Source organism: Canis lupus, chromosome 6 (genome assembly GCF_011100685.1).
Source record: "Canis lupus familiaris isolate Mischka breed German Shepherd chromosome 6, alternate assembly UU_Cfam_GSD_1.0, whole genome shotgun sequence".
NCBI classification, from domain to species: Eukaryota; Metazoa; Chordata; class Mammalia; order Carnivora; family Canidae; genus Canis; species Canis lupus.
In genome coordinates this window covers 10679435-10697297 of record NC_049227.1, presented here as the reverse complement: position 1 = coordinate 10697297, position 17863 = coordinate 10679435, and the positions used below count along the sequence as shown (strand labels likewise).

General features: G+C 43.1%; 1 protein-coding gene and 1 long non-coding RNA gene across 2 annotated transcripts in view; one reads left to right on the top strand and one right to left on the bottom strand.

Annotated features, from left to right (window-relative positions):
• TRRAP (transformation/transcription domain associated protein) overlaps nt 1-17863 on the top strand; it is a 115261-nt gene that overhangs the window by 19980 nt on the left and 77418 nt on the right. The window contains 10 exon segments of the mRNA XM_038539452.1: nt 2101-2179; nt 3865-4099; nt 4809-5169; nt 5258-5355; nt 5781-5975; nt 6795-6986; nt 9773-9938; nt 11843-12099; nt 14148-14348; nt 16844-16995. Coding sequence (XP_038395380.1) covers nt 2101-2179; nt 3865-4099; nt 4809-5169; nt 5258-5355; nt 5781-5975; nt 6795-6986; nt 9773-9938; nt 11843-12099; nt 14148-14348; nt 16844-16995 — 1936 coding nt within the window.
• LOC111096215 lies at nt 1181-12334 on the bottom strand. Its single transcript, XR_005360585.1, has 4 exons — nt 11774-12334; nt 8077-8234; nt 2110-2188; nt 1181-1440 (listed from the first exon to the last, which is right to left on the bottom strand). It is a non-coding gene; the product is annotated as an uncharacterized LOC111096215 (long non-coding RNA).

Genomic DNA, 17863 nt, shown 5'->3' with positions numbered 1-17863 from the left:
TCACCATCCCGCAAAGCCTCCCATGTGCCTCCACGGCCAAGGGCCATCGCAGTTTGTACAGTCATGGCTCCCTTGGCCATATGTGGCTCTTCTGCATGTTCACCACTGAACAATATTATAATAAAATAATTTTAAATGGAACAGTTTATAATCTATTCACTGTGGTTCTCAGATTAACCATTAGCATTCCTGCCATTTGAGTAATGAGACTCTGGAAGGTGTGCTTGGGGAGCTATGTAGCAAGAGGTTTCTACTTGTTGAAATGCTGACAGATAAAAAACCCTTTCCCATGCTTATCAGGGAATCGTGTTCCATCGCCTGCAGCCCAGCCCTGGTGAGGGCTTTGTTTCAGCCTTTGGGCTCTTCCACAAAGATCGTTGTGTTTCTAAGATGCTGCTCTCAGGGTTTGATTGCATCAGGCTTGTTGAATTCAGCTTTCAGAGCCCCTCTCCCCCCTTTCAAGTCTCTCTACTGATTGATTTTATTTATTTATTTTTTTAACAAAATACTTCACGATACTTTGCTTTGAAAACTATAGTAGTTCTTGGACTTTGGTGGGTAACATCACATCTCAAAAAGGGTTTCATTTAAAGAAATACTTAAGGAATTATTTCAGATGTTAGTGTTATTGTACATTATTATATTGTTTGAAAATACAAAAAAAATGTATTTATATAGCTAAAATTTACACGTCCACTCACATTTTCAGTTAGCCCTGCTTTTTTGGCATCCAAAATGATACCAAGAGGTAACTTATTTGCACAAATTCTGAAGAGCAGTAGTTTGAGAAAACCTAGCTGTTCAACAATGTTACCCATTTTTCTGGAGACTCTGATTCTGGGTCATGGAGGGAATCTGGGAACTAGCGTCATACAACTCAGTTTCTTACCACTTCCTCCTTGCACATGTTGCTTGTCCCTAGCCAACCCACCAGCCACCAGTGGTTGGTGCCTGAGTCCTTTGCATTTTTCCTTCTGTGCCTCCTTCCTCTTGGCCACCTCACTGAGGACATATCAGGCACATTCCCTTCTCTAACTTTAGAGGGATTGCTGGCTGCTTTTTCATTTGGCACTTGTCCCTGTGCTGCTTTGCTTTGGGAGTTAACTGGAGATGTGCATTGTGTCTCTCCAGTGTATACACTTCTATTATAGCTTTGACCCTTAGTAGCTGTTAGCTGGTGGAGAGTGTACTTTATTTTATTTGATTTACTGACGCTGGCAACAATGCCAGGCTTATTCCAGAATCTAAACATCCTTTGGATGTTTGTGGCCAGGGCTCCCTAGGGGAGTATGGAAGAGAGGCCTAAAAAATGTAGGTTGCTGCCTTATCTGTACATCCTCAGAAATGTGATTTGTCTTCGAGTGAAGACCAGCTGTTTCTACCCTGGTGAAGTCTACAGGCCTCCAGGGGAGTAGGGAAGAGGTTTGGTCATGATGCCATCTGCAGGATTAGAGAGAGAGAACTCGTGTTGAGTTTATAGTCTGCCTCACCCAATGTGTAGGGACCCCTAACCTGGGCTCCATGTGTAAGAGAACCCTGGAGAATTTTTAGACTTTTGTAAGTTATATGGAGAAATACCCTTATTTCCATAATAAGTAATCGTAAAATGTTTAAGAAAGGTGAGTTCAGGCCAGTAGATAAAGAGACATTTAGCAGACGCAGCTCCTCCTCTCCAGATAGGTGTGGGTGGATGGTGGCAGCTTTTTTTTCATATATATTTAAGATTTGTTTTATTTTTAAGTAATCTCTACGCCCATCGTGGAGCTCAAACTCCCAACCCCACAACCATGAGTCACATGCTCTTCCGACTGAGCCAGACAGGTGCCCTTCTGGTGGCAGCTTTTAAGAATGATGGGATGGACCTCCATGAAGTACTAGGGGCAGATTCTCTGCCAGGGAACAGGAAGCTGATTTTTTCTTATTCTGTGATACAGAGTGTGTGTGGCCCAGCAAAGCCAGTGTCTTGGACTGAAATACAGCACATGTATATTTCTCCTACCCACACTTTTCCAAATCTAGACTGTAGATTGGCTACTGTTAAGTAGTTCACGGTGTCATTGGTGTCATTGGTGACATATGCGATGAACATTTGTGTTCTAGAGTTCATACCTTGCATGGACAAGCTGTTTGATGAATCCATACTAATTGGATCAGGATATACTGCTCGAGAGACTCTCAGGTATGATATCTGTTGATAAAACACAGGAGGGTCAGTGAACCCTGGCACTTTATGTTATGAATGTTGCAGCATACATAGGCTTTACTCTCCCTTTAGGTTTAGAATTGCAGGAAATTTGGAAATGCCTTAGGTTGCTTTTTGTGCCTTAGCTTATGGGGAAAAATTCATAGGTGTTTTGATTTAAATTGTAGGTAAAATTGTATCTAATTTGTATTGGTTTTTCTGTTGTTTTTTTTCTTTTTATATAACAAATGTATCTCTTTATTATGGACCCAACAAGAAGCAAGAAGGAAAGAAAACCTTTTGGTTCTACACAGAGAGTTCAAGTAAAGTGGATAATATTTTGATGTGTTTCCTTCTAGCTTTATTTTCTTACGTATTTCATAAAATGTAGTTGTGGCCATGTTTATTGTTTCTTTTTTTAAAATTTTTTTTTTTAAACTTTTATTTATTTATGATAGGCACACAGTGAGAGAGAGAGAGAGGCAGAGACACAGGCAGAGGGAGAAGCAGGCTCCATGCACCGGGAGCCTGACGTGGGATTCGATCCCGTATATCCAGGACCGCGCCCTGGGCCAAAGGCAGGCGCCAAACCTCTGTGCCACCCAGGGATCCCATGTTTATTGTTTCTAAAGGGGAAAGTTAATATTACCTTTTACAATGTAAAATGAATCAATATCAGTAATTTTTTGGTTCTAATATGGGAAGTGTGGTAGGTCTTTTGAAAAATATGCAGAACAGTTTGAGGATAGTGTAGACTAGTTTTCCATATAAAATAGTTACAAATGTGAAGACACTTTTTTTTATAGCTTGCAGTTGAACTTGTCTGCAGTTGGACATAGATCATGTCACTCCTGCTTGAGATCTTCCAGTGGCTCTCTGTTGCCCTTGGAAAAGACCACCAGCCTCACCGCTTGCGTGGAATTTGGCTCTACTTTCCCAGACCTGCTGCAGCCACGCTGGCATCTGTGGCATGTTGGCCGTTCCTACTCAGGGCCTTTGTCCAGTTTCCTCCATCTGGAGATGTCTCTGGCTGTCTGCCCTATGGCCCTTTTATCCTTAAGGTCTCAGCATCAGTGTGACCTTTTCAAAGGGGCTTTGCCTGCCCTCTAAGAGCAGTTCCCCCTCTGGTCTTTGTCATGGTGCGTTTTCACATCTCCCATAGCACGTACTGTACCACTTGTTCCAATGTTTCTCCTCCTATACATGAGCTTCCTGAGGGCTTCCTATTCACTTTGGTCACGGGCACACTGGTTTTTAGCTCATGGCTGGCACATGGTATCCAGATGTTTAGTCCGTGAAAGTGCTCAGTAGCCCAAATGTTCTTTTTCTATCTCCGTAAAATGGGCACAATGTCTAAGGTGTTAATTGGCACACAGTGGTTTATATTTGAGTAACAAAACCCGTTTTGTGTGTGATTGAGCTGGTGATTATTTCTGCTTGTGTACTGTATGTGCAATCGTCACCATGACGTGCAAGAACTTTGGAGGTAAACATTTAGGCACTGAGACTAGGCTTGAGCATTGTGGTCATGTAGCTGGGAAAACTGGAACTATAGTAAGCGTGCCCCAAATGTCCCACCCCGATCATGAATTGCTGGGGCACATAGCAGGAGAAACAGTGGCCTGCGGACGTGGCCCCATGGGAATGTTGACACGCACACTAGCAGAGGTCTCTGCCCACAGGCCCCTCGCCTACAGCACATTGGCCGATCTCGTGCACCATGTCCGTCAGCACCTGCCCCTGAGTGACCTCTCCCTCGCCGTCCAGCTCTTTGCCAAGAACATCGATGATGAGTCTCTGCCTAGCAGCATCCAGACCATGTCCTGCAAGCTGCTGCTGAACCTGGTGGACTGTATCCGCTCCAAGAGTGAGCAGGAGAGTGGCAATGGGAGAGATGTCCTAATGCGGATGCTGGAGGTACCGGTTCTCCTGGGAGGTGTCAACAACCTGCTCTCTTTAATCCCACCCACTGCTAAACTTGTACAAGTGCTTTGCTAATAAGTTTATGCTACTGTCAGATTGTTAGGCTGGATCCCTGGTGTCAGACCACCTGGGGTCAAATCCCTGCTCCCCATTAACTAGCCAATGCCCTGAGGCAAGATGCTTAACTTCTCTGTGCCAGCCTACTCATCTAACCAAGGGGTAATCACAGTGTCTGTCTCCTGGGATTGTTGTGAGAGATAGGACATAATTGGTGAAAGCTCTTACACCATGGTTCCTAGCAAGTACTTACATGGAGTATTTCTGGGACACTATAGCCAAGGGCTGGGTTCGCTGTGAACACCTCTGGAGAGGCACCCAGTTGGGGTGTGGGTACTGGAGTAGAGTGTAATTGCCAAGGCTAGTGGGTGATAGTCTGGGTTTTGGAGTAGCGTGGGCCATGCCCAGGCATATCTGACAAGTACCCCAGCTTTGCTGAGCCAGAGTCTTCATGGCAACAGTGGAAGTAGTGATGCCACTGTAGTTACCATCAGGGAAGATGGCACACTCTCTTCCTTCATGTGAAGCAGAGCGACCTCAGCAAGTGGTTTCAGATTCAGAGAGTTCCTTTTTCTGTCTTCTGAAAGGGTTGTTGGCCTATCAAAGGGAATGATTTTTGTCTTTCTCGCCACTTTCTCTTTGTTAGGTCTTTGTTCTCAAATTCCACACCATCGCCCGGTACCAGCTCTCTGCGATTTTTAAGAAGTGCAAGCCCCAGTCAGAACTTGGAGCCATGGAGGCAGCCCTGCCTGGGGTGCCCACTGCCCCTGCAGCCCCGGGCCCTGCCCCCTCCCCTGCGCCTGTTCCTGCCCCCGCCCCACCCCCGCCCCCCACTCCTGCCACTCCCGTGACCCCAGCCCCTGTGCCTCCATTTGAAAAGCAAGGAGAAAAGGATAAGGAGGACAAGCAGACATTCCAGGTCACAGATTGTCGAAGTTTGGTAAAAACCTTGGTCTGCGGTGTCAAGACAATCACGTGGGGTATAACATCATGTAAAGCACCTGGTGGTAATTGCACTCTTGAATTATTTAGACATTCTGTTTTTCACAGAGTGGGTTTTATTCACAGTAACTGATTATTCTTTCTCTCTTCCAGAAGCTCAGTTCATTCCCAACAAGCAGTTACAGCCCAAAGAAACTCAGATTTACATAAAACTTGTGAAATATGCAATGCAGGCTTTAGATATTTATCAGGTAAGCAAGTGTCCTTGAACCAGGCTCCCAAGTGTAGAAGAGATGCTAGTGATGGAAGGGGTCTTGAGAGTCTCATCTGTCATTGTTTTGGATGGTCGACAGTATTTGTTCTGTAGCGTAGCATTGCGTTAAAAGTGAAGAGTTTTACTTGTGTCAGTATGTGCATTCTGTGGGAGGTGGTGATTAGTGTAAGTGGACTGCAGTAGATTTAAGTTTACTAAATTTATTCCTGTTTGGAACCCTTAGCAAAGTTCTTTTATTTTGATTATTTTCCAAAATCAAGCTGAGAATAGCGAGGTAAAAGATTGGATGGGGCATTTATTATCTAATTTGAAATGTTCTGTTTTAATATGTAGCTTATCTACTTATGGAATATGTGCAGAGATGCCTAGTTTTAATGTCCGTGGGTTTTTTTCCCGTGCTAGGTCCAGATAGCAGGAAATGGACAAACATACATTCGAGTAGCAAACTGCCAAACTGTCAGAATGAAGGAAGAGAAGGAGGTGTTGGAACACTTTGCTGGTGTGTTCACAATGATGAATCCCCTAACATTTAAAGAGATCTTTCAAACGACGGTCCCTTATATGGTGGAAAGAATCTCAAAAAATTATGCTCTTCAGGTATAAAACTCCTTTTTCCTATCTTTTCAATAGTAAATTTAAAGTTATTTATATGTTGAATACTTGGTGTTCCATTTATTTTGAGAGTTTTCTAAATAATATGGCTAAGGATATGCTTGTAGAACAAAACATTTAGTTTTTGAGAGCATGTGTGTGCTTGTGTGAGTGGGGTTGGGGTGTGGGGGAGGTTCAGAGGCGGAAAGAATCTCAAGCAGACTCCCTGATAAGCACAGAGCCCAATGCAGGGCTCCATCTCAGGGCCCTAAGATCTTGCTCTGAGCTGAAATCAAGAATTGGGCAGTTAACTGACTAGAGAAATATTAGGGTACAATACTAACATTTTTTTCGGGATGCCTAAGTGGCTCAGTTGGTGAAGCATCTGCCTTTGGCTCAGGTCATGATCCCAGGGTCCTGGGTTCAAGCCCTGAGTTGGGCTCCCTGGTCAGGGAGAGTCTGCTTCTCCCTCTCCCCCGTCTCATGCTCAGTCTCTTTCAGATCTCAAAAAAAAAAATCTTAATTTTTTTTCAAAGTATCAATATGTTTTGGATCAGTTTCATTAGTAGGAATTAAATGTACATTAGAGGTAGGCTCTTGGCATTTGATGGTGAGGATAAAATAAGGAACCTAAGTCTTTGAAGTAAACTGCTCCACTCAGTGCTCAGAAGATTTATTAGTTTTTTTTTCCTTTGGGTGGATAATTAATTTCTTGGATTATATGATACAGGTTTGATTTTGTATTTTTGGAAAATTCATTAGTTTGTGCTAAAGCTGCTTTGAGGAAGGGATTATTTTTGTCACCTGTATGTCTTGTTTTGACAGATTGTTGCCAATTCCTTCTTGGCGAACCCTACTACCTCAGCTCTGTTTGCTACGATTCTGGTGGAGTACCTCCTGGACCGCCTGCCGGAAATGGGCTCCCACGTGGAGCTCTCCAACCTGTACCTCAAGCTGTTCAAGTTGGTCTTTGGCTCTGTCTCCCTCTTTGCAGCTGAAAATGAACAAATGCTGAAGGTAAAACTCATTTAGATCCAAGTGTACTTTGGGAGTTCTTTTGTTTTGTTTTTTTTTTTAAAGATTATTTATTTATTTATTCATGAGAGACACAGATAGAGAGAAGCGGAGAAACAGGCTCCATGCAGGGGAGCCCAATGTGGGACTTCATCCCAGATCCTGGGATCATGCCCTGGGCTGAAGGCAGATGCTCAACCACTGAGGCATCCAGGGGTCCCTTATTGTTGTTTTTTAATTCCTGTTTTCACTTTTGCACAGACTGGAGTTGCTTATTTTGTATTTGTAAAGTGTTCTTTGAATTATTTTTTTTTTTTTAATTTTATTTATTTGTTCATGAGACTACATAGAGAGGAGAGAGAGAGAGAGAGAGAGGCAGAGACACAGGCAGAGGGAGAAGCAGGCTGCATGCAGGGAGCCCGACGTGGGACTCAATCCCAGGTCTCCAGGATCACACCCTGGGCTGAAGGTGGCGCTAAACCGCTGAGCCACCCAAGCTTCCCTCTTTGAATTAAAAAATACTTGCAACCAATAAGGACCAAATGTAGAAAATATCTTATATATTTCTAAGCAGAGCTTCATTTATTTACCCATGACTTAAAGCGAAAACTTCAGATGCCTATGGTCGGCAGTGGGTCGCCATTAGTATTGCCAATACTGATTTTTTTTTTAAATTCAAATTTATTTCTCTGGATTACACAAGTAAAATAGCACATCAATCCTATTTTAAAAATTGAGTGATAGAAAGGAACAAAGAGGGAAAAAATGTCTTCCCTGACTTCTCCTATCCAAAGAAATAGCTGGCTTTTTGACAGTTCTGATTAAGTCAACAATTCTGCACTTTAACTCTGTTTCTTCTCTGTTCTTATTTTCTGTGGCAATACAAGAACATCTTGTTTCGGGACCATTTGTTTATTTTCCCCCTTTTTATAAAAAATTTTAACCAATTTGTATTCCTTATTAAGACTGTCTTGGAGCAATGTGTCTCCTGACATCTTTTTTTTTTTTTTCCTGACATCTTTATGGATGACTAATTGCAGTATAATCTGATCTCATCAGTTATTTGATTTTAGCAAATGGCTAAAAAACTTACCCCTGGTTCCATCTCCCACTGAAAAAGCAGCAGATGGTAGAACAAAAAAACCTAATAAAAATGTACTTCCACCGAAGGCAGAGTATTTTAATTCCTGCAGAAAGTTGAATGTTATCACCAGTTGTCTCTGAGGAATGATATCTTCCCATAGGGGAATTCTGAAAATATAAACAAGATCCTTTTTTTTTTCCTGGAGTAGTAAATGTACAGATGGCGACAAAGAGTACCAGTGATCTCTGCTTTTATGTGACTATTTCCTTAGGGTTTTTTTCAATTCTATAGTAATTACTTACCAACAACCTTGATGTTACTTTCCTGTTACTATGAAAGAAAAATACTTGACTTTTTCTAAGGTAAAAAATATTTGATTGTGATCTGTGTCCACGTGATTTATCATCTTCAAAAAAATATAATTTTTGCTAACGTTAGATACAGAACAACAACAAAAAATACAGAACAAACCTTAATGGAAGGATGTTGGAATATCGTTCAAGAAAAACATTCAAAGAACAAATTTCGTTAAGACTTCTTGTCAAAATAATATATGTAATCGATTTAGTCTGTAAAGTAATTGTATTGTGCCATTTAGGACAACAGATTGGGAACTGTGTCACTGATACACCAGCACTTTTCAGTTCACATTAAATATGCCTGTAAAACATTTCATGTGCAGCCTAACCTGTCACATGTTAGAACCAGGATCTGAAGTACTAAATAAAAAGCTAATCTGGCTTAAAATGTTAATTAAAGTTACTTTAAGCTGATAAAGTGCTTTTATATCAAAGAAATACTTACTTTTAAAATTAAATCTTTGAAAACCTTATAACCTAAGTTAAAAATTTTTTTTTAACTATCTAAAAAAGATTTTATTTGAGAGCATGACAGAGTGCACACGCTACCAAGAGCGTGTGCACGAGATGAGGGAGGGTCAGAGGTAGAAGCAGGCTCTGCACTCAGTGAGGATCACTCCCAGGATCATGACCTGAGCCAAAGGCAGCTTAACCAACTGAGCCACCCAGGTGCCCCTTACTTTTTCTTTTTTTTAAAGATTGATTTATTCATTAGGGAGAGGGAGAGAGAGCACATAAGCAAACAAGCAGGGGGAGGGACAAGCACATTTTGTGCTGAGTGTGGGCCATAACTAGGGCTCAATCAGATGACCTTGAGATCATGACCTGAGCTGAAATCAAGAGTCAGACACCCCTTTATGTAAAATCTCAATTTTCATGGGTCTTCTCAACTTTGTGTATCATATTTGATAGTGAATTTTTATTTCTGTTAGGTTACTTTTTGCATTTAGATTGTTAGAAGAAATGGGCGTCTTCATCTTGATTATTTAGTCTTCTAAAGGAGGTGACCATATATCTTATAAAGGAAGTGACCATATTCACAGGAATTGTAGGGCTGACAGACCTTGCTCCAGAGTTGTCATCTTTTCAACATCATGGAACTACACAGTAACATGGGAACCTATTAAATGTTTTTTTCCTGGACGCCCTGGTGGAAACCAGCATGTATCTTAAGACAAATTAATTTGAACCAAATGAAGGCTGGAAAGATCTTGTTTTGTTTTCCCTTTGGAATGAAGTCATCAGAATTACCTTCCATTCCCGTTTGCAGTGAACCTTCAGCGTGAAACGTGGTGTGGCCCCTCCTTGTTTAGAGCCTATTAACCTGCCTTTTCTCCACCCTGCAGCCCCACCTGCACAAAATTGTGAACAGCTCAATGGAGCTTGCACAGACTGCCAAAGAGCCCTACAACTACTTCCTGCTGCTTCGGGCCCTCTTCCGCTCCATTGGAGGAGGTAGTCATGACCTCCTGTATCAGGAATTTTTGCCCCTCCTACCAAATCTCCTACAAGGTCAGAGCAGTGATTTTGGTTGCCTCTTAGTCTCGCGTGCACATGTGAATTGGCTGCTTGTGTTTGTGAGGTTTGCCCTCTGTACCCACCGAAGGTCATTGTGAGGGGATGTATGTGTATGTCCCCTGCCAGAGGGGTGTGTGTGTGTATTTGTGTGTGTGTTCATCCCTGTGTCCACTCTCTTTAAAAGCAGTGGGATTTTGAAGGGAGCCCTCCTGTTTAGGACTAGACCTTCCCCTCCCTGCTCAGAGTTGAACAGAATTGGAAGATTTTCATCACCCTGGTTAGACCTTGCTTGTATTTTTGTAGCATTTGGTAAGCAGGCCTAGAAAGTGTTTCTAGGGCTACTTAGTAATAATATCAGGGATCCCTAGATTGAAAGAGAATCGGAGTTATAAAGCTGATTTATAAGTGTGTATTTTTATTTTGTTGCAAATTTACATAACTAGGATTCTATAATTTCCATATAATCAGGAATACTTTCAAGACATAGAGCTCAAGGGGCTGCTTAAAGAGAAGCTATTTACAACGTGTAATACCTAGGAGGCACTGGGAAATAGTTGACCACATTGCCTATAACTTGGCCCTAAGTCCACCATGCAAGGTGGCCCAGCCATAATCCAACTCTACTCTCTGTATTTTTTTTTTAATTTTTTTTTTTAATTTTTTTTTAAATTTTTTATTTATTTATGATAGTCACAGAGAGAGAGAGAGGCAGAGAACACAGGCAGAGGGAGAAGCAGGCTCCATGCACCGGGAGCCCGACGTGGGACTCGATCCCGGGTCTCCAGAATCGCGCCCCGGCCAAAGGCAGGCGCCAAACCACTGCGCCACCCAGGGATCCCCTACTCTCTGTATTTTACCCCATTGCCGGTTGTTCACCAGCCTGAGCCCTCTGTTCTGAGGAATCTGATTTCCTCCTCCTGCACTCTCTGTGCTGTCTGCAAGCTTGTTTCTTCCTACATAGTTGTGTTAAGTGGATCCCCTTCTGGGAACTTAGCCTTTCCCTGTCCTCCTTTGGACTCTGAATCTAGTGCTGCTGCTGTGTGATGCCTTCACTGATCCCTGTTTCTGTGAGCTCTCTCCATTCTTGCTAGTTTGTCTCTCAGTACTCAGGGCAGGTCCTCATCTGATGTGTCTCAGTGAGGAAGTTAGGAAGGCACTCCGGGGACCCTCATGAAGAGTGGGGAGGTTGACTTAGTAAAAAGGAAGATCCTCTCCATTGGTAGGAAACAAAAGTGGATTTAAAAAAAAAGGGGGGGGGGGTTGTTTAATATATCATAGACCTCAATTGGAGTCTGTTGGAAGCCTGAGAAAAGATGTTAGGTTGTAGACCTCAAGCTGAAGGTGACTGCACCTTACTGGAGTCCGTGTCTTTAGATTGGGCTTGTTAAAAACCTACCATGTTTATGTATGTATGTATATATAGAGAGATATCTACATATTTATTGGTATAGATATATAGATATCCCAAGCAGGCTCCACAGTACCCACAGGCTCCATCTTATGATCCTGAGATCATGACCTGAGTCAAAATCAAGAGTTGAACACCTAACTGACTGAGCCACCCAGGTGCCCCAATGTAACATGATTTCTACAAGATCTACATATAATGTTAACTATTTTATTAAGATAATTTGACATTAAGTAATTATATTAATTATAGCTTAAATTCTAATTTGTAATTTATAATTGTGTGCAGCCTGCTATCATCACTTTGAACATGACAGAAGGGGCTACGATTATAGAATAGATTTAGCTAATGCGGTAGATTAAGACCTGACACATCTTCCTGTTATCACGTTAATGTTTATGATAAAAGGCAGAACAGTTACCTTGTACAGTTTGTGTTGGGCTGTCTGGCAGTAACTCTCCTCTCTGCCGTCCTTGAACCCTGTGTTTAGGGCTGAACATGCTGCAGAGCGGCCTGCATAAGCAGCACATGAAGGACCTCTTCGTGGAGCTGTGTCTCACAGTGCCTGTGAGGCTGAGCTCGCTCCTGCCCTACCTGCCCATGCTCATGGACCCCTTGGTGTCTGCTCTCAACGGGTCACAGACGTTGGTCAGCCAGGGCCTGAGGACCTTGGAGTTATGCGTGGACAACCTGCAGCCTGATTTCCTCTATGACCACATTCAGCCGGTCCGCGCGGAGCTCATGCAGGTGAGCCCAGGCTCTTCCAGTGCCAGTGCAGGGCGGGATGCAGGGTGCTCCTGTACCCGTTCTTACTTACTGGGGAATTCTAGGCTAGTGGTTTCTAGAAGTATTGGACCTCCACTGAGCTCTCCGTGCCCCATATTGGGCTCTCTGCAAGATAAAGTAGTGTAGCTTTCAACTTGCTTTATGTGAGTCTTCTGGCTTACGCAAAGATGTGAAGAATGAAGAAATACTGTATGTGCTGAAGAGACATTCGTTTTGTAGTATTGCCCCCTTTGCAGAGAGCTTTTACAAGTGGCATGTACTCATTAAGTTGATGACCTCTGAAGGCAGATGTTATGGTTACTGTGCGCTTCCAGGGAGGTCCTTCCTTTATCCACAGAAGATCTGGAGATACCACACACTGAAGAGAAGCAAACTCGTAAGGGAAGCGCAGGGGTCCACTTTAGGGTCAAGGGAAATGAAGCAGATAATCAAGGAGCTTGTTTTGTGAAAACATTTTATATTTTCTCTTCGTGAGAGTTTGTGTATTAAATATTAGGTTTTTCCTTCATGTTTTGCTGTTGTATTGATTCATAATGTAGTTGGTAATTGTTAAAGGTTTAGGCTGCTTGTTACTTATCTACCCCTTTTGTAGAGAGTATTTGGTCCCAAGTAGGGGTCAGAATGCCAACTCCTGTAAGATAGGATTCCAGATTGGAAATTGCAGCGTGCACTTCAGGCTGGGTTGGGAGACTTTCCCCACCAGTCCTGAAATGCAGACCTTTGGCTCCATCTAGGTGGGAGAGGATGGTCCTGGAGGTCAAGTCAGGGCCTGTAAGTCTACTTTCTCATCCATCATTTGGCGAATTGAGAACCTGCCTTGAGAACAGCACTCTTGGTTCTGGAAGGCAGACTCTGAACCTGATGCAGGTGTGGGTGAGCACCATGTGGGAGGAGGAGGCAGGGATGGGACTGTGGGCCTCTTGCCATTCCAGGAGGCAGACAGCCCTAGGGAGAGACAGAGGTGAAGCTATTTCCTGCTTTTGGAGACAACCCCCCACCCTCTCCCCCCTACTAGACAAGTAGCATCTCTCTGTGATCTCATCACCCATCTCTCATTGCCAGTGCCACCCCCTCCTGGGGAGTTTAGCAGAATTTCCCTCTCCTGAGAATACACGAAAGGTGGTTGGGCTGGGCCCAGGGGTGGAGGTAGGGAGGCTTAGCACCCCTCAACAGTGTTTATTAATGACCAACCTTTTTGGACCTTTAGGGACATAAGAGAAATTGAAGCTTTGCTTTAAAAAAGAGTCCCAAGATTTTATATTGGCTATTCCTAGACAGTAATATCTGTCATCGTTATGGAAGGTGATTTAAGAAAATAAACTTAAATAGACATAATAATTTTTAGGACTTAAGGTGGTGGTTTTAGGTAAAGGACTGTGGGAAAACTGACAAGTGTTTTGAAACCATTGAGTGCTTGTGGTCCTTAACACTAATTGTGAATATGAGGTACACGTCTTTGTCATGTATTCCCATAATCCAGATCCGGTCATGATCCGTGTTTCCCTTCTTATACCGTGAGATGTGTAAGATAGTTTATCTGTCATATTTATTTGTAGGAATTTGTCATGTTTGTATTTTACAAAGCATGATAGTAGGAGTAAAAACCTGAGAACTCCCCATCAGACCTCAGGACAAGAACTTTACCAGTAAATAGCATTTCCCTCACGCTTCTGATCCCATTTTGTATATATGCTTAAACAATACATTACTAGTTTTCTTGCTCTTGAGCTCTGTAATATTTATAATATGCTACCGTTTGTGTTTCAGGGGTGTGGGAGGACATTTATGTTCACATGTGCATTTTCTTTAAAGACAAAATGTTTTTGGAAGGACGCACAAGACTATAACCTTGGCTTCTCCCAAGAAGGAGGAGGTGCATGTTTGGAGGATAGAGATGGGAGGAGGAATTTTTGCTGTATAGTCTTTTATAACTTTCAAATTTTGATTTGTGAACCATGACAGTGCATTACCTTGAAAGGATTTTTAAATGAAAGTACGTTGTGTCGTAGGCTTTATGGCGCACTCTACGCAATCCTGCTGATAGCATTTCTCACGTGGCCTACCGTGTACTTGGCAAATTTGGTGGCAGTAACAGGAAGATGTTGAAGGAATCCCAGAAGCTGCACTATGTTGTGACGGAAGTTCAAGGCCCAAGTATCACAGTGGAGTTTTCTGATTGTAAAGCATCTCTTCAGCTCCCGATGGAGAAGGTAAATTTGGAAGTCTTCAGGAACTTCTTAAAGATAACTATACATTTCATTTTAAGAAAGCTGATTTGTGTTTGAAAACACGTAAATAAACCATGTACTCTCTTGGGAGGGAATTTATTATTTTTATTTTTAAGATTTTATTTTTAAGTTAATCTTTACACCCAACGTAGGGCTCGATTCATAACCCCAAGATCAGGAGTCACATGCTCCACCGACTGAGCCAGCTCAGTGCCCCTTGGAGGGAATTTCTAATTCAAAGTACAAAATGTACTAGCTTGGTTGTCAAGGGGGCTTTCATAATACCAGGAGGCCAGTGGATGTGTATTGTGTGAGAACCGTGGACCCTTGAACAATTTTATCTTTCCTGATAGAGCAGGAGGTACCAGTCCCCAGCCCATCCTTGAACTCAGTCTGTTTTGATGCCTGGCAGGCTTTACTTCAAGGGTCATTTAGAACAGAAGTTAATCCCATTCTTGTCACCCCTGAGTACCTGCTTCTCAACCATCCTCTACCCACACCTAGCACCTGCTGCTTCCTGGGACGACTCCATGCTCTCTCTCCATCTGCCATTTACAACTCCAGTTTTGTTGGGTAAAAAAAATGGACAGAGTCCCCAGCATCTTGCCAGTGTCCCACTCTACTACTTTTGCTCTATCTATACTGAAAGCTGTTTCTGCCTCACTTTACTGACCCCTCCCAGTCCTCTGTCACATGCATATTGTTCCGCTTGATTCTAATCTACATTGTCAGGGTCGATTCTCCCCCTTATCCTAGAGCTGGCCTTTTTCCACCTTGTATTACAGCTTTGTTACCATGTCTTTCCAGAACATTTATCTAGCCATTATATAGTGAGTATTTTTTTAAGGGTGTTAGAGCCTTTTACATGCATCTGTGTGACTCAGCTGTTTTATAAGCCAAGTGCCAGCTGGGATTCCTGAGCTCTCTGTGGATCTGGTCTTAAACCAGCATTCTGTGGCCTGGAGCGACTCAAAACCCTCCCTCTACTTAGGCTAACTGCCCTGTTGTTATATTGTAGAGCTCTGCGTGTCCACCTTTCTGTGTACAAAGTTTACCCATGTAGTGAGTTCTGTGAGGTTTTTCTTTTTTTTAAATTTTTTTTTATTTATTTACGATAGTCACAGAGAGAGAGAGGCAGAGACACAGGCAGAGGGAGAAGCAGACTCCATGCACTGGGAGCCCGATGTGGGATTCGATCCTGGGTCTCTAGGATCGCGCCCTGGGCCAAAGGCAGGCGCCAAACCTCTGCGCCACCCAGGGATCCCCAGGTTTTTCTTTTTTAACCAGACTTTCCTAAGCATCTGGGAAGAACAATATCCATCATGAGTAGTTGTCCCTCTAGAGTTATTTTCCATCATCCTCTCTCCATCCTCCTGTCCCCATACTTCTCAAGCACATACATTGCCCTGACCCTTCCCCAGCCCCATCCCATAAATGAGTGCCCTCCCCAGACTTGGGGAGGTACATCTCCAGCTCCTCACCCAAATAAACACTTCTCACCCAAATAAACACTAGTTCCCTGCTAAGAGACTACAGCTAAAAATCTGTCTACATCAGAAGTTAGTGTAGTGAATGCCCTGTGTCAGTAGCACATTCCCACATTTTAGGTAATAACTTTAATACCAGATTTCTGTTTGCTTCAGCCCGGTCGGTGGCAAGGTTGGCATCGGTAGGGAACACTAAGATTTGTATTTGATCTCTGCAGAGACTAAGCAGAACCAGAAAATCCCTTTGGAGGTAGTTTTTCTCCAAAGGAGACCAAGTTGTGGAGATAGGCTTCCAAGTCTTCTTGGACACCGCCTCCCTGCCACCACCACCCCCCAACACACACACACACACACACACACACCCGGTGTATGAGGGGCCGGTTTCCCAGCAGGGTGGCTGAGGGCATGGGGTACGGCGCTGCACCTGGGGGGCTGCCAAGGTGAAGGGAAGAAGCAGTATGGCCACACCAAGTGCCAGGGAATCCCCATTAAGATAATCCTGCTTTTGGCACACTTTATAACCTGTTATTCTTCTGGCAGATAATTGGCTCAGAGGTTATATTGATCCTTAACCACTTCCAAAATTATCCCCACAAGCCAGGGTGACACATTGAGGAGCTGTTGTCCTGCTCTATGTGGCTGTGTGTGAGTCTGCAGGGCAGGGCTGCTGTCCCTGTCAGTCCCTCTCTGCTCTTGCACACCCAGCCTTGGTGAATCTTTAATCTTTAACACAGATCAGGTTTTCAATTTATAGTTAAATAACTGTCATTAAGGATGCCTAACATCTTAGGTTGTTAAAGGCTACACATGATTTTGAGCGTGTGATTGCCTCCCCCGCCTTCCTGGTCAACCTAATTGAATAGAATAAAATGTGTGTAGCTATGAAAGTTTTCTGAAAAAATAAAGAAAACCTTTTTATCTTCCAAAGAGAAAGTTGAGTAATTGTGTAATTTCTGTGTAAACTCTAGTTTTTCTGTTTCTTTGCCGTAGGCCATTGAGACCGCTCTGGACTGCCTGAAAAGTGCCAACACTGAGCCGTACTACCGGAGGCAGGCGTGGGAAGTGATCAAGTGCTTCCTGGTGGCAATGATGAGTCTAGAGGACAATAAACATGCCCTATACCAGCTTCTTGCACACCCTAAGTATGTGGGGCACATGGTTGTCTGCGATGGGTGCAGCTTAGTCTGGACTTAGGAGTGCAGAGGACCTCCCATATTTCCTAGTGCTATGTGGGTGCTCTTTCAAGTCAGGAAGTTGACATGTTACCTGCCCAGTAGTGCTTGTTTGGGCTTTTAGATGAAATGTAGAGGACAAATCTGGTGCTTGAGAATTAAGGTTTCCCTCAGTCATCATGTTCCTGATTATTGCCTCCCTTTAAGGTGGTCAGCTTCAGGAAGCAAGTATCCTGCCCGTTTCTTGTGCTTCAGTATGGCATCCATAGTGCCTGGCACATGGTAGACAGTCAGTGGCTCTTTCACTTTTCTGGTCTATGGTGATCCTTTCATTCCCCAGATATTTGTCATGTGTTATTTGTATTTTGCTCTTACCAGTTAGGTAAGATGATGGTCTTATGTGATCACGTGTGTACATTATTTTACTGTGTTACACGGTTAGGGGAAGGGACTTTTCCTCTGTATTTTCGCATTTTTCACAGCATCAGTGGTAGGTGGTAGATGCGCTATCATGAGGTCTATAACTTCGTCTGATTGTTCCTGTGATGTGATTTTTCAACACACAACAGGCGTATAGCTGCCTTAAATGGCTTTTTCATTTCTATTTGCTCATTGATGGAGTTACTTCTTAGAATTTGGCTTACTCAGTTAAAAAGGATCAAAGTCAAGCATTGAATTTCTTTAAAAATTATAAAAATAATGAATCTGCCACCATGTTGTAATTTTGCTCCCAATTTATCACTTGTGCTCATATTAGGTAGAACATACTGGGAGTCTAGGACCACTGGTTATTTAACATTCATAGTGAAATTCATCATGTAAGTCCAGGTGGCATCAT